Source organism: Macrobrachium rosenbergii, chromosome 42 (assembly GCF_040412425.1).
Source record: "Macrobrachium rosenbergii isolate ZJJX-2024 chromosome 42, ASM4041242v1, whole genome shotgun sequence".
Lineage (NCBI taxonomy): Eukaryota > Metazoa > Arthropoda > Malacostraca > Decapoda > Palaemonidae > Macrobrachium > Macrobrachium rosenbergii.
In genome coordinates, this window is record NC_089782.1 from 4668015 (window position 1) to 4691276 (window position 23262).

At 35.7% G+C, this 23262-nt stretch overlaps 1 protein-coding gene across 1 annotated transcript; it reads right to left on the reverse strand.

The window, feature by feature from the left end:
• Positions 1-6140: 6140 nt before the first annotated feature.
• Positions 6141-10826, reverse strand: LOC136827603 (uncharacterized). Its single transcript, XM_067085079.1, has 3 exons — positions 10487-10826; positions 9521-9577; positions 6141-7197 (listed from the first exon to the last, which is right to left on the reverse strand). The coding sequence occupies exons 1-3, from the start codon at positions 10667-10669 to the stop codon at positions 6643-6645; spliced, it is 795 nt and encodes a 264-aa protein (XP_066941180.1). The 5' UTR covers positions 10670-10826; the 3' UTR covers positions 6141-6642.
• Positions 10827-23262: the final 12436 nt, after the last annotated feature.

Genomic DNA, 23262 nt, shown 5'->3' on the forward strand with positions numbered 1-23262 from the left:
GCAGACGAACTTGGTACAAAAGTAGCACATCATCCATAATTGTACTTGAAGGGTGATTATGATTGTGTCTGGCCTGCTGACATACTTAACGTGTTGAGCAAAGATTTGGCCACAAGGTGAAATTCCTTTGATTTTGTTCACCACTTTGACTTTGGCCAAGACCTTTGAACTGTAAGAGATAGTGTGACAATAACCATGGTAATGTCCTTCAGACTAGAACTAGTCTTCCACGAGGGTCATTTGTGTTCGCAAACCTATCTCTTGTGGAGAAAATCGCCGTTGACATTGGCCTTTGCGAGAACCAAATCATTTGGAATGCGCTTAGAAAAGAGTTGGTCGGAGAGATATATATGCATTGCTCCCGCGGTACCTACTCCCAGAATGCTTGTTTTCTCTCGTTTTCACATGATCCTTCTCAGTTTTTACTATATGACTTTGCTGTGTATGAGTTGACTTACATTGAATTATATGATTGTGGTACTTCTAACACTTACTGTCCATTTCTTCATTCGGCAGTGATCATTAGCTCTGATCCTTGAAAAGCTCAGTTCATAATTATGAGCCACAGAAACTGAATTATTTCAGGGCAGCCTTTTTTCCCACAAAAACTGCCCATCAATAGGTTAACTGCAATTATGTACGTGTGATAGGAAAGAGCAGCATAAAGATTTGCAAAGTATTCATGAAAGCATGGGATCCATTTCCGATTGCGAACTAACCAGATAGACTCCTCTAATATTATAATATAAATGTTTGAATATTTGCGAAGGCAGCTGGTGTAATTTAGTATCGAATAAGCTATCCAAAGTAACATATTAATTAATTTATTTGCAAAAAGTTCTTCTAAGTTCGTTCAAAGAGAAATAAAAGATGTTTATACTTAGGCTTTCCATTTTATCTTGATATTGGTTTTTTTTATATTATTCTGTTGTTTGTTTATTAATCTAGCCTATGTTTAATGTCAGCAACTTCATTTTTGTAATGGTCATGTTTATTGTAATCTGAGTATCAGTGCATATATGTATGTTCTCATATATATATATATATATATATATATATATATATATATATATATATATATATATATATATGTGTGTGTGTGTATATATATATATATATATATATATATATATATATATATATATATATATATATATAAATATATGTATTTATATATATATAACACATATATATTATATTTTCATCATCATTGTTGAGGTTTGCTTGTGCAGTGCTAAACAAATGCCGTATGTAAGATCTGACGGAAGGCAGGATGTGACGTCACCATGTGTACGCGTCCGCTCACTATTTAAAGACCAAATGAATGTTCAGAATCAACTAAACTAACGTCACGACATAGGCGTGTTACAGCACTTCCACGTATGTTGTAGACTTTAAAGGAAATATCATTGATGTCAGGACTTCATAGTTGATGACCACAGAGAATGATGTCGCCGGAAGTGAGCAGTTCCTGTTTCACGCCTTTTATTTTGTGGGAGAGTGTGCTTATTTGAGTGTAAGCGATTTCTTCCATTTCTGTTTATATGCGTAATATTATCAACATTTACCTGTAACCATACAAAAGGTAAATTTTGTATTTATTGGATTAACCCCCCAGAAGACCCCCTTGACAAGCCAATGGATTAACCCCCCCGAAGACCCCCTTGACAAGCCAAGGGGACGTAGAACCATTCGAAGGCAGGCTGTTGACATAAGTCCCAGTATCTTTCATACTTAGTATGTTAATAAAAATGGGTATTGCTACATTTGGCAGAGTATTTTTCCAAATGAAAGAATGTATAATTTTTGAGATTTGAAATTATATAGACAGCAAAATGCAACGGCATTGTTGGCAGGTTAACCATCTAACGATGCGCGCGCATGCCTGAGACTCTTGATAAACCTAATTACGTTAGTGCTTTGATGGTGAACTGGGCCGGGGAAGTTGGGTATAATTCCCAGTGTTAATTTATTTTACTTATGAATCCTTTTGGTGGGAATCTAGAAAAGTTACTTCACCCGCTAATGTGGTTCGAATGTAGATGATTTGCATATGCAAATCATACTCTTGCACATTCAAGTGTCTCCCAGATATCTAGTAAAAATACACCCAGTACGAAATTGGAGTATAAGTCCCCAGAAAGCCTGATTCAGGTGACATTGAAGGCACTTTGCTTTCCTTTACAAAAAAGCCACGGCGCTGTACCTATCTGAATTCAAAATAAGGATTTCACTGAGTCAGTCTAACAGTGAAGTGGGCTGACCACTGATGTCCAGTTTTTCCTCTCGTACTCATGTTTGATGGATGACGGGGTGCAAGTAATTTAAATGGATCAGAATTTTTACCTATTCTTTAATTCGCAGTTAATCAAGGATGGATAATTTTTTAGTAGATATACCTTTGACAGGACAAGAGGAAATAAAGTATTTGTAGTCTTGGGCACCTTTTCTTATAAAAGTAGAATCTTCAATATTTATATAGGGATTTAACGACCAATTTCTTAACTGCATCCATGTGTGTGTGTACATGTTTACAGCTTAGCAACAAGTTAACCAGTGTGATGACTGGTACCTTAAGGAGGAAGAAATCCGCTGGTGAGTTATTGATATTCTAGCGGTAGATCATAGTGTTGCATAAGTTTTATAATAGTTGGTTTTAATTATTGATAATCAGTCATGTCATTGGAGGAGAAAGCCGTTTGGAGGCTGGGTTTCAGGGTAGGATGCAGTAGTGCTGTTAGACTCGGATAAGAAAGAGGTTCAGGTCGCGGAATTGGTGCTCCTGTCTTTTATGTTCCTTCGTGACTTTTTACTCTGACAAACCAGGAGCTACTTATGCACCTGTGGAGACATCGCATAGGAAGGTTTCCGCCTCTTTGTAAGGATTGCTCTCAGAAGCATCCATTGCCTTCAAAGGGCATGGCATTTCCGAGACAGTGCACTAGCCTACTGTGTACATCAAGCAAAAATAGGAATAAGTGAATACGGGTGGACAGACCTCGCCTGACAGAAATGAGTTAGATCATTAGCAAATGAAGCGTGTTAAAGAAAATATATAAAGAAGTGAAGACAATCGATAGTTTTGCAAGTAGATAGGTGCTATAAATGTTTTAGATGAGTATGGCGTAGGAATGAAGAGGTGAAGATAGAAATAATGAAAAAAAATAGAAATTTGTAGGTAAATCATGGATGGGTTGCTGCAGTTTCTTAAAGATTTTTTTAAGAATTTTATTTGCATGATTAGTGTCGTAGCTCTGTATTTTCTTGAGACCCATGTCGGAGAATTACAAAGAACGAAAAATGCTAAGGAAATTAATCGCATTCCGGAGCTTCTGTCCCAGAATCATGTAATAAGCATCTTACCTTCGATTTAAACAGTACTGGTTTGGGTATCTTCAGCACTTACTGGTAAATTTAGTGTTTTGGGATTCGCCAAAAATTCCATTACTTAGCACTGGTAGACGTTTGACTGATACGAGTTCTAAGTAAAGCACCAGCTTTCGACTGTGAGGCACTTATTGATCGAATGCCCTAGCCTGGCAGATTATACGGGCCAATTTCTTTCTCATGCACGAGGAAGGGACGGCAGGTACATCCTTGCCAAGATTTTCAGAAATAATGCAAGTACAAAAGTAGTGGAGTTTTTAATATTTATTTTTATTTATTTATTTATTTATTTATTTTTTTTTTTGCAGAAGGCCTTTTGCTGCACTAGATATACAGTATGTTCTCGAATTTCACATTAATGATATTTTGCTGTTATGTACACATTAGTTTTATAACTTATTTTATAACAATTATGTTTTGGAATTCTATTCAACGTCGAAAGCGTTTAGCTGCATAATGATTTTGGTGGCAATGCTCCTGGAAATTATGACCCCAGATAACCCCTAATAAATGATTAAATAAATAACAGTGTGTGCCCGTGCCCATCCTCTAAAAGTTGGCATCGTACTTTGCTTCCCTATAATTTATTTTTTAAAAGAAAGAACAATCCAGTTTGAAGAGACCAGAACTAAGATTCAGAAGAGCTCAGAACTAAGATCTAGAAGTTAATCATGCAGATGTTGAATAGATGCAGATTCAATAATATTTCCTTTAACAAAATTACAAAATACTAGCTCTGACAAGTTTTTCCAGTCTATGTAATGGTTAAAATCATACAAGGTGTAAATTGACTTTTTGACTGTTTCCTATTTAATACTATGATCACGTATTTCCAGAGTGACCCAAAGATTCCCAACCACATCCAGCACAAAAAAAATCTTGTAAATAGAGTCGCCATTTTGATTTTGGAAATTACGAGCTATGATATTTTGAACAGTCCCCGAATTATTAAAAACATTTATCTTCAAGTATGTTGTAATTTTTTTATGGGTGTAAAATTGACATTACTTTGCACTGCTAAAATATTTTCTTCTTAAAAAGGTTTCGTATTGTTATCCGAATAGAAAATATTTTTAACTTTTGTACAAAGGCTTATTAAGTTAAGAATTTTGGGTATTTTGTCTTAACTTCTACGTTGTAACTTGACCGAATTCAGCATCTGTGAATTGTGGGCAGAGAACACCTAATGAAAATATATCTGCCAGAGAGGTATTCAGAAGAAACTGATTCTGGCTTATTAGGTCCTTAATCCTCTAATGAAATTGTCAGATGAACTCTCCCATCACAGAGGAACCAAAGGCAACATAGCTGCAGCCACAAAGGAAAAATTACAACAGCCGTTGGTGAGAGAGCCTGGATGACGCCTGTAACTTTGGTAACTTGAAGAAATAAATATGTAGATACACACTGGGTTTTCTATAGTAGCTCCATGTAAGGCTATTATTAGTAGCGGATTTCAATAACTTATATTATTCGTAAATGTTATGAATTTAAACGCATGTTATTGTTTAGAGGTTCAATAACAGTTTCATATGCACTTAACAAATACCCCGGAATGATATTATTCTTGTATATATGTTGTGAAAAAAATACTAGAATGTATTTGAAGTAAGAACCTCAGTTCTAACAGGTTAAATGTTTTACGACCTGTTAGAGTATGTAAAAATGTATCAGACTCTTTGGTATTTGTTGTTAATGAATGCATAAAATTAGCTGGGACCGCGATGCCTGTCGATGCATCTGGTTTTGAAACGTTTTGCTTTTATTATATAGGAGATGAAATTGCCGTTTTGATCAGGTTGGTACATTGAATTTTTCTTTTATGGAGTTGTCTCGTTATAGGTCATTTTGGTCTCACCCGAAGTGATTTTTAGTTATCTTGTTCTTGTTTTTTCATGTTTCCTAGAATTCCGATTCAGATAATCCAGTTTTTATTATTGATAATTTGATACATAGCATTTTCTGGTATTTAGTAGTGAACTGACGTTACAAGACATGCGCACAGGGTTAATTGATTTTAGTCGTCACATGATCTGAGCAATAACGTTTTACTCGAAACGTATGATCGTGATGGTAGGGTTCACAGGGTTGCTGCACACGATAGGTGCTACGTTATCAGCAATCTGTTTTATCACTGCAACGTTCGTAACGAGGCTAACTGTGTTGTAGCCAAATATTGCGTCAGCGTCATCCATGTTACACCACGATTATACAGCACTTACCCTGGACAAGGATTATTCCGGTTATTGGTGATATCCCCGAGAACCAAAGTTCTAAATATCTGTACATCAGTGTCCCACATGTAGCAGTGACTCCGAGTATTGAAGGGTATATCACCCGAAGTCCTGCGCTTGTTGATGAGGAGCCTTCAGTCGTCCTTTAGTAGTATTCTACCGGAAATACTTTTGGTGCCATAGTTTGTCAGAGGCCCTCATAATGTCGCAGTTCGACTTTATTCTTCGAACGCGTACTCATAACCTTATCTTCATGGTCACCCTTATCATACTACCATAATACACACACACACGCGGATATATAACTATATATTATATACATATATATAACTATACACACACACACGCACACACACACACACACACACACACACACACACACACACACACACACACACATATATATATATATATAATATATATATATATATATATATATATATATATATATATATATATATATATATATATATATATATATATATATTAGGTGCAGTTAATACTGAAAGAAAAAGCCTCTCACAAACTTAAGCTTTATTTATGAGTATACTCGTATATGATAAAGTCATAAAATATGTGAGAAATGTTCTACCACTGAACGAACTGATACCTTCTGGATGTTACCTGGACAGAGTGAAGTAGTGACTCAAAGTAATCTGGAATTGGGACATGGTTTTGAAAGCTTGTATCTGTGACACATCTGGGCCATTTGCACGCTCGTTATCCTTCTAATATTCATGAATATGGTATTGTTAGACGTATTCTTATTGCTAGCAGTAGCAGCGTATGTATGTATGACTGTGATAAAATATCCCCTATTAATAGTGCTTCTTTTTCTTTATATCATTAGACCGGCCGTTTGTGCCGTCAGTCCTTGGCAAAAGTTAGAGCCTTATCATTCCAGTCAGTGTGACACCTTGTAGTACGATATTTCGCTGCTGTTTGAAAAGAGCTCATATTTGTTAGTGTTGTTTATCATTCTTTCTTTCAACCAAGATTGAAGGAGCCCAAAGATGGTATATTACTGTTGGTGGCTGAGGCTCGTCTCAAAATGTTTGTATAAATCCCTTAGAATCCCGAGGAGTTCCTCTTGTTTTCTGAGACTGTCATTCTTATTTTGCAGTTCCATGAGGGCTGCTTTAATGTTCCTCAGGGTTTCCCTTTGCCTATTCCGGTGTCTCTTGCAAGCTTCATTCCCCAGTTCTCGCCTTCTTTGAAGTTTATTCTCCTCAGAAGCATCGTAGATCTTCTCAACGGAGGGTTGAAAGCCCCCTCTGGAAGTTTTTCGTGGGTTGGGAGGAGCGTAGTCTTCCATACGCTCTTTGAGGCTGTCTGCATGTACTTGTGATGCCGAGAGGAGCCCACACGCTGCCTGATGGGATGAACCGTATGAATCAGAGGGGTCTTGGCAGCCAGCATAGTCACTGGAGCACGCTTCTGGATATCCCATCAATGTCTGCTGCCTTGGGTAGGGCTCACCAGAAAGAGTAGCACCAGAATAAGGAGTCGGGAGGTATAACGGCTCTGGATGGAGCGCAGAGGCCTGGTATTCGTACGAGGTGCTTGGCGTGGGTTCCTGTCCGAGAAAAGGAAGGGAAAACACACACATTATATATACATATACATATATATGTATATATATATATGTATATATATATTATATCATATATGTATATATTATGTAAATACACATATATATACATATATATATATATATAATATATACATATACAGTATATAATATATATATATATATATATACATATATATATATATATATATATATATATATATATATATATATATATATATATATATATATATATATATATATATATATATGTATGTATGTATGTATGTACAGGCCTATATGATTTGTGTTCTACTAAACATGTCAGTAACAATTGATACAGTTGAGCACGTTTCCTGTAATATTAAAATACATAGTACTTCAAAACCAGATTCATTCGAATATTAAGGTTTCAAACTATTTTAGTTTTTTATTATTGCTATACCCATTTGTAATGTGCAGTTTTTAATCTTATATATACACCGGGAATTCATATCATATTTTCGCACTTCATCAGACGTCTCATTGATAGCGGCAGATTAATAGATCGTAAAGGAGAGATTAATAGGTCGTAAAGGAGAGGTTAATAGTTCGTATAGGAGAGATTAATGTGTCGTAAATGAGAGATTAATAGGTCGTATAGGAGAGAGTAATAAGTTGTAAAGGAGAGATTAATAGGTCCTAAGGGAGAGATTAATAGGTCCTATGGGAGAGATTAATAGGCCCTATAGGAGAGATTACTAGGTCGTATAGGAGAGATTAATAGGTCGTAAAGGAGAGATTAATAGGGTCCTATGGGAGAGATTAATAGGTCGTAAAGGAAGGATTAATAGGTCGTATAGGAGATATTAATAGGCCATGAAGGAGAGATTAATAGGTCATATAGGAGAGATTAATAGGTCATAAAGGAGAGATTATTAGGTCGTAAAGGAGAAATTAATGGTCCTATGGGAGAGATTAATAGGTCATAAAGGAGGGATTAATAGGTTGTATAGGAGAGATTAATAGGTCGTACAGGAGAGATTAATAGCTTGTAAAGGAGAGATTAAATAGGTTGTATAGGAGAGATTAATAGGTCATAAAGGAGAGATTAATAGTCGTATAGAGATTAATAGGTCGTAAAGGAGAGATTAATAGGTCGTAAAGGAGGGGTTATTATGTAAAAAAGGAGAGATTAAGAGGTCATATAGGAGAGATTAATAGGTCGTATAGGGGAGATTAATAGGTCGTATAGGAGAGATTAATAGGTTGTATAGGAGAGATTAATAGGTTGTATAGGAGAGATTAATATTTTGCAAAGGAGAGATTAATAGGTCGTAAAGGAGACATTAGTATGTCGTAAAGGAGAGATTAATAGGTCCTATGTGAGAGATTAATAGGTCATATAGGAGTAATAGGTCATATAGGAGAGATTAATATTTTGCAAAGGAGAGATTAATAGGTCATAAAGGAGACATTAATAGGTCGTAAAAGAGATTAATAGGTCCTATGGGAGAGATTAATAGGTTGTAAAGGAGAGATTAAATAGGTAGTATAGGAGAGATTAATAGGTTATAAAGGAGAGATTAATAGGTCGTATAGGAGAGATTATTAGGTCGTATAGGAGCTGGATCCCATAATAAATTTCAGAGTTCCCTCGGTGGATTAAATTCTAAATCTGGCAAGGAATGCAGAAAGTTGCCATGATTGAGCAGAAAATTCCCGGCTGTTAGTCGAGTGAGAGAATATTGGGAGACAAGAAAACGCTGCTTGGTCTTCTTTTGTTGAGGGAGGTGAAGAAAGATCATGACGTACAAGACGGGAGGAAAGGATTAACTGTCACTGCCGGAAGGAAAAATTGTTAATTAATACCGTGTACTTCAAGGTAGGCACTGGGAACTCAGGAGATGAAAACCGATTAGACGAGAAAAGTAACAGAGGAAGAACACAGAACTCAGCTCAAAATGAACAGGACTGATTCATAGATAGGCTAAGTGTACAGTAACAAAGTAGTAGTTCTGTTTAAGATGTGTAAATGGAAGTTTTTGCCGCAGATTAGGTCATGAAATAAGCAAAGCCTTCAGAAGGGGAAGGGACAATACTTTGGGAAGAGTGAAGGCATTATCCTCCAGAAGCAGCATGGACGTATTTTGAAGTGAATTGTGAGGATTAACAAATATTAGAATAAGAAATCTTTCAAATATGCTGCTGTGGTATAGTTTAGAACAGGAAGCTACTATAGTGGTTATTTGGACGCCAGCCAGCTTAACAAAAGGGAGCAGAAATGAACACTCGAATGCCACAGCAAGTGATGATGTTGATAAAGAAGACGGCGCCTAATCACATATACCTGGTAACTTGAATATGTTCCTGATGTGGAAGCCGCGTGAGTCAAGGAATCCAAATCCTGTGGAAGAGACTGGATTAATTAACGTGGATGCTGTGGTACAGAAGGGAATAATAACATGATCCTCGCCAAAGAGGCGAGTCATTTGCCTGATGAAATGTGTTTTTATTTGCGTTCAGTATTACCAAAAGACACCGTCAGATATAGTTTTATAACGTTGCAGGTGCATGCCCAGCGCGCATATGCCATGTATTTGTCTATAATTTATTCTTTGAAAAGGGAAACCCCTTTTGATGAGACGTTTCCGCGTGTCAATAGGAATTTATGGAAGAGGGCGCCTTGGGTGTTGTGGTTAGGTGCAAAGCCCTTGTTCATGACCTTGGGATTGCATCATTCACGTACAGCATGGTTTTAGATCTGAACGTTGACACTAGACAAGGTGTGTTGCATTAATTCTTTCACTCTGATTTAAGAGCTCTTAAAGATGACAGAAGTATCCTTTATGATTTGATAGTAGTTATGTTTTGGTACGTATTTCTAGATGTAATTTTATGACAACGTATTTTTTTTTTTTTTTTTTTTTTTTTTGTGTTCTTTTGTGTAGCACACGACTGGTCTCAGGCGCGCTCCTCGCGTGCACGCACACAGTGTAGATATTTATGTTTGTGTGGACATTTATAAATATGTATGTTTATGTTTTTATGTATGTGTGTATAATATATATATATATATATATATATATATATATATATATATATATATATATATACAAAGATAAATATACATATATCCACATCTAAACACTGGTGTAGCCAAATCAAGTTGGATGACATCATTACACACACACACACACTCTCTCTCTCTCTCTCTCTCTCTCTCTCTCTCTCTCTCTCTCTCTCTCTCTCTCTCACCAATATTTGCCACTTGACAACATTGTTATTGAATTTAGAAATCGAGTCGAAAATGTACCTGTAGATCAAGAAGTCTGTGTCCCGCTCGCTGGAAGTTTGCTTCTGCTTGGTCGTTTCCAGCAGGGTTCCTCAACATATCTTCGATTGTGCTTATCATTGCACTGAGCTCATCGTCACTAAGAGGCAGGTCGTTGCCCCCGGACTCTCCTCCCAACCCTTCAGTGGGGTTGTGAAATGCCATGGTGTAGCCCTGCAGGGTTCTGTAGATGAAGAATATTTCCTTTCTCTCCCAGCTTGAGGAGTGCCTGTAGAAGGCGACTTTGTTTTTCAGGTCTTGAGAATTTGTAGTCTGAAGGTTAAGAACCAAAGTCTGCTTTCGTTGCGGTATTCCGTAGACGAAGTCGTAGGTTGTATGTGAATTTGAAAGGATGCCTTGGCTGCTTATATACCTAAGTCAGTGTATTAGTCATACGTGCTTTCACTGTAGAGTTGACCTGTTCATCTCCTGTCCAGGATGCTCATGGACTTTGCGCCTTGGCTTCCGAACAGAGTTCTAAACGCGTCTAGGCTACGTTCTCGTGACAGGTCCACAGGCATCTCATACAACCAGCATCCTTTAACTGGCCAGGGTTATTTGTTTATTTCCAACTAAATTGTGGCACAGTTTTATACTACGTTACATTTTAAATATTTGTATTATCTAAATGACACATTTATAAAGGTAAATTTATACGTAAATAAACACCTTTATATATAGATTATATGTATGTATATATGTGTGTAAGAATTTTATCACATCACCGTGACGTTTTATATATAAACTGTAAGTGATAAATGATTTGGTACATAGTGACTCGAATACCCGATAGTACCTACCATCGTATATGAGAACCGTTCCAGCGTTTTTCATCACAGTAAAGGAAGCCCACACAAAGAACTTTAAGTAATGGAAATTATTTTATTGGCTTTCGGACGGAAACATTGCTTTTCCCTCTCACAAATGCAGACGGTGTAAAGAGTACACGTATACAAGAAGAAATATTTCAAACAAAGGTAATGAAAAGCAGTTGGAAGTCAACGACCCCAAGATGGTAAATGAAGTGCATGACATGTTATTCGCCAACAAATAATTGCTGAAAAGTCAGTTTGGATTCTAAAATGTGGCACAAATATATAAAACATGTTTCTGCTAGCGAACCATAATTAAAAACTAGACATATGCAGACATAAACATATAAAACTCAATACTGTTGGGGTTTGTTTATTTTGGTTAGCAATCTTTGTATATATTTTGAATGAGGTTTAAGTAATAAACTAGGAAGCTTAGTTACTTTTTTTTTTACGTTAGTTTAACCAGACCACTGAGTTAATATCAAATCTCCTAGGGCTGGCCCGAAGGATTAGACAAGCTATTTAAACTCTCTAAGAATTTAATTATAACTAGTGACTTGTGTTAATCTAAGAATTAATTAAGTTAATTAGGAATATATTATAAATTATTCTATGACTCTTATATTTTAAGTTAATTAGGAATATATTATAAATTATTCTATGAATCTTATATTTTATCATATAAATGATTAAATTTAAAGAATTTTAAAATATTAAAAAGTGAAAATTTGTCATTTTCTGACAGCATATCTTTAAAGGAATATCTTCTAAATAAAATGTCTCTTTGGATTCTATATTTTGGACATACCTTTAAAATATGCTTTACTGTTATTTGTACATTACATATTTCGCACATAGGTATAGGGGCATGGGGGTTACTCATCAGGTAACCATGTGTCAGTTTAGAGTGACCAATTCTTAGCCGTGTCAACATTACTGAAAACCTGCGGCAATTCTGATAAGATGATGGCCACGGGTCTACAGTTTCTTTTATTTCTCTTAATTTATTGTTAAGATTGCTTTCCCTCCAGTTATTTTGCCATTTCTTCTTAATCACCACTTTGCTGTATCTAGTATAATCTTCTAATGGTAATAATTCTGCTGATATTGGCAGTGTTCTAGCCTCTTTTGCATAGGTGTCAGCTTTTTCATTGCCTTCTAATCCTATGTGAGATGGTATCCAACATAGAGTAACAGATATCTTTTGCATTTTCATTTCATGTAATGTATGTCTAATTTCATTTACAATTTGATTTTTTGGAGTATAAGAGTTTATTGCATTTATTGAACTCAGTGAATCGCTAAAGATGTTTACTTCGTTAAACTGGTTTTCATATATAGTTGTTAATGCTGTTTTTATTGCTAGTAATTCAGCAGTGAACACTGATGCTTTGTTATGTAAAGAGGCTTGGCTCTTTATATTGTTTCCGTAAACAGCGAGTCCAACTCCCATATCATCTTTGGAACCATCAGTATATAAATGATTATTACTGTGTACCTTGATATGTTCCAGAGCATACAGTTTCATAGCAAGTGGGTTATTCAATTTATTAACTGGTATTGTACATAGTTTGTTACATATCTGGGGAGCACTTATCATCCATGGAGGCATTATTTTGTTAAAATTGTAAAATCTAATATTATAAAGATCATTGTTAATAAATAATCTATTAGCTCTAATAGGGAAGGATGGGGTAATTTTTGTATTCCAGAAACAATCTGGTTTTTTAAATAAATCTTTGGTTTTTTGCTGGACTATTTATAATTTTTAAACCCCTGCACATCGTTGTTATTTTGAATTTATAAGATAGTGGCATTTCTCCACTTTCTATAATCAAGGATTGGACTGGTGATGATTTGAATGCTCCGGTGGCTAACCGAATCCCAAGATGATGTACTGGATCTAGCATTTTGAGAATAGTCTCACTAGCAGAACTATAAATTGGACTGCCATATTCTAATATTGGTAGAACTGTAGCCTTATAAAGTTTCAATAAAATATCTCTGTCAGCACCCCATGAAGTGTGAGCTAATTTTTAAATATATTTAAAGATTTCAAGGCCTTTGCTTTGGTATGTCTTACATGGGCCTTCCAGTTCAAATGATTGTCAAAATATAGGCCTAAGAGTTTGACTTCTGGATAAAATTGGATGGGAGTGTTATTCATGGTAAGAACTATATCTTCGTTTCTGAGCCAACGTTTATCCCTATAAAATGCTATTGCTTGGTTTTTTCATCAGAAAATTTAAATCCGACAGATAATGCCCATTGTTCAATTTTATTTATGGAGATATTTAAGATTCTTTGGATGTGGCGCAAGTTGCTTGAAGTGTAAAAAATGGCAAAATCATCAACATATAAGCTGTTGTTTACATCTTTTGGAAGTGTTTTAACTATATTATTGATAGCTAGTGCAAATAATGTGCTGCTTAGTACGCTTCCTTGAGGGATACCTTCTTTTATTTCAAATGTTTCCGATAATACCGTTTCAATTCTAGTTTGAAATGTTCTTTTTGTTAGGAAATTTCGTATGAAAATTGGGAGTTCACCCCTTAGATTTATGTCATATAGAGTTTTTATAATTAAATGTCTCCATGTTGTATCATAAGCTTTTTGAATGTCAAATAAGACTGCAACAGCGATTTTCTTTTGTACAAATCCACTTTTTATTTGATCTTCTAGTGATGTTAGTGAGTTTAAAGTTGAATGATTTTTCCTACTTCCAGACTGAGTGGCTGCTAAAACTTTATTTTTCTCTAAATACCATATGAGTTTATTATTTACCATTTTTTCCATGAGTTTACAAAGACAACTAGTTAGTGATATAGGTCTATAATTATTTACTGATGTTGGATCTTTGCCAGGTTTGGGTATAGGAATTACTATAGCATGTTTCCATGCTTTGGGAAGTAGTTTCTTTTTCCACAGGTGATTATAAAATTTCAATAAGTATTCTTTGGCTTTAATGTTAAGATGTATAAGAAGTTCAAAGGAGATATTATCTTTTCCTGGGGCAGAGTTACTACAAGATTTTAATGCAGCATCAAATTCTTCTAATGTAAATGGGACATTGTAGTATAGTTGTTGACTTGTTTCAAAATTAATTATAGTTTTTTCTTCATTCCTTTTTCTATTTCGAAAATGTTCGTCTAAATTCAAGCTATTACTTAATGATTCTAGGTGGCGACCTATTATATTTGATATTTCTTTTAAACCATGAACTCTTTCTCCATTATGTAATATTGGGGATCTAGGTGATCGACTATATTTGCCATTAATTTTCCGAAATCTATCCCACATTTGTTTAACAGTGTCATTTGAGAAATTGGAAACGTAATTATCCCAAGATGACTTCCTATTACTAATAACTTTTTTCCTGAATTGAGCAGATATTTTTTTCAATAAAGGTTTGATATACTCAATTTCCAATTCTATTAATACTAAGACTTTCAATGTATATCTGTTACTTTTGTATAATTTGTTATATCTTTGGTTTAGTCTGTCTAATTGTCTACTTATTTTGTGCTTCAGTTTGATAATTTCTGAAAGTTCTGTAGACCACCATGGAACAGGATTTATTTTTGGTTTATAAGTAGTCATTGGTATTGATTTGTGTCCAGAACTAATTACAAAATCTGTAAAATATGAATTAATTTCATTGTGATCATTGTTACTTTGGAAAGGGGAAACATTTTTGCTAACTAAATTATACTTTTCCCAATCAGCTTTTTTATAATTAAATTTTGGTACAAATTGTTGATGATTATCTTCAAGACATGTGATTACAATTGGGTAGTGATCACTGGTATAAAGATCATCTAGAGTATTCCACTCCAATCCGTCTACTAATGAGGTGGAACAAATAGACAGGTCTACAGATGATAGGGTCCCATGAGTTTTTGAAAAGTATGTTGGGGTTTCATTTTCATTTAAACAACAATATTTGTAATTAAGTATTAAATTTTCTATGTCTTTACCTACTCTATCTGCATCTATGATACTGGCATCCCATAAAGGGTGGTGAGCATTAAAATCACCTAAAACTAAAATAGGTTCATTGAACTGTGATAAAATGTTTGATAAATCAGCCATATCATAATTTTCATTAGGTTGATTATAAAGATTGCAGACTAAAAAGCTAGATTTGTGTGTCAGATGCAGGCGAATTGAAGAAATTTGAAATGAATTACTATTAACTGTAATTTTATCATACGTTACGCGATTATGAACATATATTGCTGTTCCTAACTTGCCTTCTCCTGAAACGGAGGAGGCTAGAAAGTAATTACATATTGATGGAACTGGATCATTAACATGTTGTAAACATATGCACATTGGTTCATGTTGTTTTAGGAGCCTTTGTATTTCACCCAAGTGCATTCTTGTTTTCAAACCGTTTATGTTCCATTGAATGATAGTATAATTGAATGGGATGAAAGTTAAATGATTCTGTATAGTTGATTATTAATTTTTTCAATAATTTTCAAATAATGGGTAATTATTCTCTTAATTAGATTTAATTTTCTTTTTGGTTTTTTGACATTTCTGTGTAAACTTCTGAATCAATAGATAATTTAATTTCTTCTTGTCTGGCTAAGAAATTGTCTAATACTGCTATTTTACTCTCACGATAATATAGCAAGTGTCCAATACACATACAATCTTTGGTATGTAATTCTAACTGACTTGAGGTATTATCTTTCTAGTTAAGAAATTCCTTATTACGTTTGTCAATTTTTCCTTATTTAAGGGTTTTGTTTCTTTGCAATATTACAAAAAGCACTTATGGCATCCACACCGTTCAGGATGAGGTTCAGTGTGTGGTGTTATACCTTCCTGGCTACACTGTTGACACTCACAATTATCATTTTGCCTTCCTTGGATTGACTGAATTTTGTCTTGAAATTTACTTGGAAACACAGGTGAAGGACTTATTTCATCAATGTTATATAAATTAGCGGATGTTTTCCTGTTGAGTTTGGGCATTTTTTCTTCTTGGTGTCATTGGTGTTAACCTGAGTTTTTGGGGAGAAAATTTTGTCGATTGTTCCTTAGTGGATTGTTGCCTCCTTTGTTTTTGTTTGTTTTTAATTACTTGACGTCTGATGGATGGCGTCAGACAGCATGAACAGCAACCAGTTTCGTAGCAGCAACGAGTCAGGTTGAGGGCAGCAGCGAGTCCGTTGGGGTAGTCTACCTTGATTCCTGCAGCAGAGCAGCGGAGAATGTGAGGACGAGATGGTTGCCGTGTCGGCTCTCTTGGTCGTCGTAACTTCAGTATTTCATAGGACGAGATGGTTGCCGTGTCGGCTCTGTCGTGGTCGTCGTATTAGTACGTTTCTTGGAGGACGAGATGTTGTTCGGCTCTGTCACGTCGTAGATGGAGGAGGACGTCAGTCATTCTTGCTTGTTTATTTTAAAGAACCTGTCGATCTTTAATGTTAATTTCTACCTGTTTTCTTCTTGTTTCGAGCATGATTTTCTTGAGTCTACTGATTGCAATTCTTTCCTTCATCATTTGCTTTTAGTACTGTGTTACTAGATTCTCTAAGTGACTTTATAAATTTTGTCTTGACCTTGTCGTTTCTTTAATTTGCTTTTTCAGGTATTTTAACATTTTTCTTGGGTAAAACGTTTTCACGGCATCTCTATATGATTTATTTCTAGCAGGGTCCATTAAACCTCTTGATTTCAATTCTTGTTTTCCTTCTGGAATTGACATGCCAGACCTGCTTATTAATAATTTTAGTTTGGTGTTATATATGTAGAACGGGCATATCTTTGATCTGGCATGGTGGTCTTGCCCACAATTACAATTTGATGCTCCACAGTTCCAAGTGGTTTCGTGATCTTCTGAGCCGCAGAATGCACAAACTGGATCGTTTCTACATTTGTTTTTAGTGTGACCATATTTAGAGCAGTTTGTACATTGAAGAGGCTTTGGTATATGGGATAATACCTCTCTTCTCTGGCCTTCTATTTTAATATTAGGTGGAAGAGTCTGGCCTTCAAATTTAATTTTTGCTATTCTCAATTTTTTACCATGATGCCTTTTATATGGGATTTCATATACTTTTACGTTTACAATATTGGGATATCTCATTTTTAATGAGTTCAGTAGTAATGTCTCATCTGGTAGGCCATCACTATCATTATTGGGTGGTAACATTACTGTTCCCTCAATACTGTTTAACTTGTCATGTCTTTGGACCGTGACTTTTATCCCATTCATGTTATCAAGCTTTTGATAAGTTTCCGACTGAATTTTTGTGGTAGCTTCAACTATCCATTCTTTTCTTGTTATAGATCTGAATGTCATTTCTTTGATCGGGTACTTAGTTAATAGAATATTTTCAAATTTAGCAGCGGTCACTTCGGTTTCTGTTTTAAAAACCAAGTATCTTGGCCAACTGTCATATCCAAATAATGAATCGAAGTGTATCAATGTAGGGTCTGGTCTATATTTAGGTCGTCTATTTCGAATTCTGTTTACATTTTCAGTTTTTTCATTTGTTACTGGTACAGTTTCCTTTTGTGGCACAGAGTATGGTTCCATAGTCATTATGTTATATATGGGTATGGGTCTAGAATTATTAACTTTTTATTTATGCTTTCCTGAGCCAGTTCCAAGTCCGATCTAGGGTCGTCAACAGGAGTTAATGTTTGATCCATAGATACGAGAATCTATGTTATTTCTGCCAGGTAGTCCTCCGCCCACCACATTCCCTAATAAAACGGAGCCCAACAAGGGAGGGATGTGTTACGCAACTGTAAGTGGCCACCTCTAGAGGCTACAACCTGGTTATACACATGGCTCCCAGAACTTGAGGCGTCATCAGTCCGTCGAGATCAGACCCAGCTCTGGGAGCCATGTTTGACATAAGACTTTCCCCTCACTCGGGCACGTCAGGTACTCGTATTCTACGGGGGGAGAGGCATGTCTGTCCTCTTCACCCTCCATCAAATCAGAGGAGCAGTCAGAGCCGTAATCCAATTTAGGTCCAATGTTATCAACTAATGGTCATTCTTGATAGGGGAAGAAGATAGGGATTGAAAATGGAGAAGGCTTGAAAGTGGACCGAGCTTAGTCTGGATGCTCAGAACTGACCAATGTAGCATGGTTAGACCTGCCAGGGTAGGGTACTACCCCACTACCATAGCCCAGTTCATCCTTGCAACACACAAGCCCCACCACCACATCAAGGTGTCGGGCCATTGGTGGGGAGCTTAGTTACTTTGCTGAATATTACATGTGTTAGATGAATTTTTATTAAGTCTTAATTTTTGCATCAATTGATAAATTTTAAAGTTGAATTGAGAACGAAGAAGGTTTACCCTTCTTAGACCTCGTAGTGATACCCCAAATGTAAAGTGCATAGAAAATCCGTACATTCCAGTTCTTACAGTCATGCATTTTTGAACCATACTAATGTAAAACTAGCTGTCATTTCAAATATATTTACTTGTATTTAGAGTTTGTGATTTGGAATATTTAGGTGAAGAAATAAATGTTAAAAACAATTATTTTCAAAAGCTAGGATATGGCACTCGGCTCGTCAATAAGCGCCTACCAGAAGCAAGGAAAACATTTCACAGCTTTAATAATGGCAATCTTTTTTGCGAGCAAATAAACCTTTTTTAGTTCTACCGCAAACCAGTGACGACAACAAACTCCTAACGAGGTGTCTGAGTGATTTTAACATTAGGGGAGTTTATAGAAATACAAACACGGTCAAAAAGTTTACAAGTATGAATAGATCGCTGGTGTCAAAACCATGTATTTACAGTATATCTTGCAAAAACTGCAACAGGTCCTATATGGGAAAGACCAGTGACTGGGAGAGAAGAAAGAAACAACATACAGACTCTGTCAAGAGGGGTAATGTAAACAGTGCATTGTTTCAGCATATGCAAACAGAGAATCATGGCATCAGTTTAAGAGGAACTAATGTTGTAGGTACTATCACGCCAGTAAAATGAAATCACTACTGATTAGCAGACCTCGTGCAGATTTTCCACCCCATCCTCTCCTTAAGGTGGATGGGACTCTGCTGAATGAGTCTGAAGCTTTTACTGTTCTAGGTGTAACTTTTGACTCGCATCTAACTTTCGAGAAACATCTAATGAAAGTTTCAGAAAATATCACACAAAAACTGGGTATTGTTTGTAAGGCCTCATATATTTATAACAGTGATAAAATAAGTGCAACCTGTTTTAAGTCATTTGTACTTCCTTTTCTAGATTACTGTTCTCCGATGGAAATCTGCTTCTGCCAGAGATGCCTTTTAGATAAAGTCCTTCGTGGTGGTAGGTTTCTGTTTTCACACACATGAAGGTCAGGGGAGCTACCTAGAAATTCACTTGACGAGAAGAAATCGATACCACTGTTTCGAAGCAGCTCCTGTGTCTGAAAAGCCTTGAAACATGGTGCCTTATCATGCAAAAATGTGACTTCTTCAACAGATAACACATTTTCAGGATCTTTAAGGAAGGGAAATACTCCACCAGTAAGCACAGTTTCTCTGAAGTATTCACCATTCCATGACTGTCCTTTTTCTTTGATGATCCACATTAACTGTTTGGCTGTGAAACAGAGAAAAATTCCCAAACATTCAGGAAATTTCACAACTTGGCGATAGCACATGTCATTGCTGATATCATGCTACTTTGCAGCCCAAATGATGTCATTTTTATGATTTGGCTTCCTGACTGTGTAAATAAAGAATTCATCTGATGCGGCAACATAGAGAAAGTCAGCTTCATCCCAATCTTTGAGAAATGAACTACAAAACCATGCACGGTCTTCTCTCTGTTGCTGAGTGATGTTGGGCTTGCTGAAAACATGAAATTGCTTGATACCAGATTTTTTCAACTCACGATATACAGCACTATAACTTCTCTTCTTTCCCCTTTTTGTTTCTAGTTCAAGAACCAATTTACGTAAAGACTTTCTTGGTCTACCCACTGCCTCAGCTATGGTGTCTTTTAACTCCTGAGAAAGGACTTCAGGCCTTCCAAGATTCCCATTCTTTTCGCGATGACAGTCATATGGATTTTTTTTCCCAGTTTCTTTTAACAGAGGATTCATCTCTTTTAGTGTATCTAGCTATCCAGGAACGTGAAATGAAGGATGTGCCAGCATCCCTGGCCTCACTGAAGGTCATAGCCCGGATTCGGTCAATCCATCTTATTTCCTCCAAGTCGTTAGCCATGGCTATATCTAACTCTGTCACTCAGTCTGAAAATACAAGAAATGTAAAATGAAAAATAGCTTAATAGAAACTTGAAATAATGTACTTGGAGATGGGCTATAGCAGGAAACTTCATAACTTTCCATTTGTTCTGTGGAGGGGGCTCTACTTTTGAAACACCCAATATGTATACATATATATATACATATATATATATATATATGTATATATATACACATATATACTGTATATAGATATATACATGTGTATTTATATGTATATATATATACATACATATATATACATATACATACATATATATATACATATATATATGTATATATATATACATATATATATCCATGTATATATATATACATATATACATGTGTATTTATATGTATATATACACATACATACATATATATATACATATACATGTACAATCACTCAAAAAAGTTTTGCAACATACTTCAAAACTTTTCGGACAACAGCTTATAATAGCGACATCTGGCGCTATTTGGCAACTCAGTTGTAAGCGCGTGAAACAACTGAACACTAGTGGTGGGTCTGAGAAATTACCTGCAGTTTCCCTTAAGTAGGGCTTTTTCTGATACTGCTTACTGTTGTCATATTTTACTTAATTAAAGGATGTTACTATAATACTTCAGAGGTCATCGCAGTTCTTATGTTTTAATATTTTCATCTCCAACTGCCATCACTATCGTTGTTTTATCTCCTTCATATGTGTGAACTTTGTAGGCATAGGCCTACGACTGTTACAAGTTGAACTATTAGTCTTATTAACATCAACAAATATGACTTTTGTAAAGATGTGCTTCACATTATTATTAATTAAATTTTTGAATGACTAATCCTATGTATATTGTGAACTAGTGAAACTTAATATAAAATATACTGAACTAGACTAACAGATTTCACATCTATTTTTGTAATACATAGAATATAATCGCACACATACATACATACATACATATATATATATATATATATATATATATATATATATATATATATATATATATATATATATATATATATATATATATATATATATATGTATATATAATGCCGTTATCATGTGTAATTTCTTATTTCTTTCATTGCTACTTAGGCCTATCATTTTGATGCCTCCTATGAAGTTAACTGAATATATAACGCCTAATTTTGTATTTCTTATTATCTAAGTTTCTAAAGAATTAAAATTAGCTAGAAGTTCAACATTAATTTAGTTAATGCTAAATGCCAGCAGTGATGAAGACTACCATGCTCATCAGTGGAGAATGTCTCCTCCTCATCGCAAATATGACTCGTACAGAAATCATCGGCCACTGGATTATATTATAACGCAAACCCTAGCCTCTATTCTTTGTGTTTCGCTGATATGAAGTGTTTCTTGACAGGAGTATGATGAAATAATATCTTGGTCTCATGTAGCCTGTTAAGGATGGTTTGAGCAGCAACTTGAAGGGAGAGCGTAATGTTCTCTCTTTATAGCAACATCGGTTGTCACGGGGGAGTTAGGAGGGGTGCCTTAAGTGATCATCCGATGATGATCTTTAACGTAGTGCAACAATGGGGTTGTCCTCCAGTTTTTACAATGAATTTATCATGTTTCCTCGTTCTCTCTGTTGTTGTATCCCTCTATACATGGTTGTTTTATTTACGCTAAGCTGCCGAGCAATATCTACAATAGAAACATTAGTCTTATGCAAGCTAATGATTATGGCGCGGCTTAGTCTGTTGCCCATCTTATAGTGCAGCAGATAATTGCATATTTCATAAGAATCGTTCAGATAGTGAAACAAGCATGAAATTTTGCACAAGTGCTCTTTAAAGTTCCCTCTATCAGAAAAGGGCGCTGGTTACACGCAAAAATTTAATATGGCGGCCAAATTCAAGATGGCGGCCAGTATCGACAGATTTTGGCTAATTTTTCACTAGAATGGCATGTATTTGCTTCTAGCAATATGGTAAAGCTCTTCCATACTATTTCTTGTGAATATTATGTTTCTGTAGCTTCCAGTACAGTTTACCTTTAAATATGGGGGCTATATGGCTTGCCAAGAAAAGGTAGAAACAATAATTATAATGAGAAATAATGCCCGTTCAACAATTATCGTTTTAAGCATGGATCTTGGTTTCTGTGGTTTTAGATCCTAATGAGGCCATCTCTTTTCGAATAACTCATCAATTTTGAAGGAAAATTAATAAATGTAAAAGAGTGTATGTCTGCACACAACCAGGGCACACTGGTGACATCACTGCTGTGTAACTCAGCATGGGGTTCAGTGCCAGCTAATCCAGCTTTACTAATCCTGTAGTCTTAGACTAGTAGTTGTAGTATAGTTTAGTTTAGTGTCCCAAATGCTTTCTAACAGCCCCAGACCAGCTATAGTTAGATAGCCGCACCTGAATAGACAGGATGTGCCAGCGGGAGAGCTCTGGTGGAGGCAGGAGTTGCTTCATCTGGAACTGCATCCTTCCTGTCAGGCTGCAAGTGTAACCAGGACACGGCAGATGCACCAGGTTACAGCCTCTAGTTTGTACAAACTCCTGAGGACAGCATACACTGACTACTGTGCTGAGAAAGCAAACAACAATGAGCAGGCATTAGAGTTTGAGGAGTGGTGTGACCTTCGAAGACAGCAGAGTCCACAGTTCCACTTCTGGCACATGGTGTTGTCTATGGAACTTGTGATATTCCTACTGATCAGGTCCTTCCGTGAGG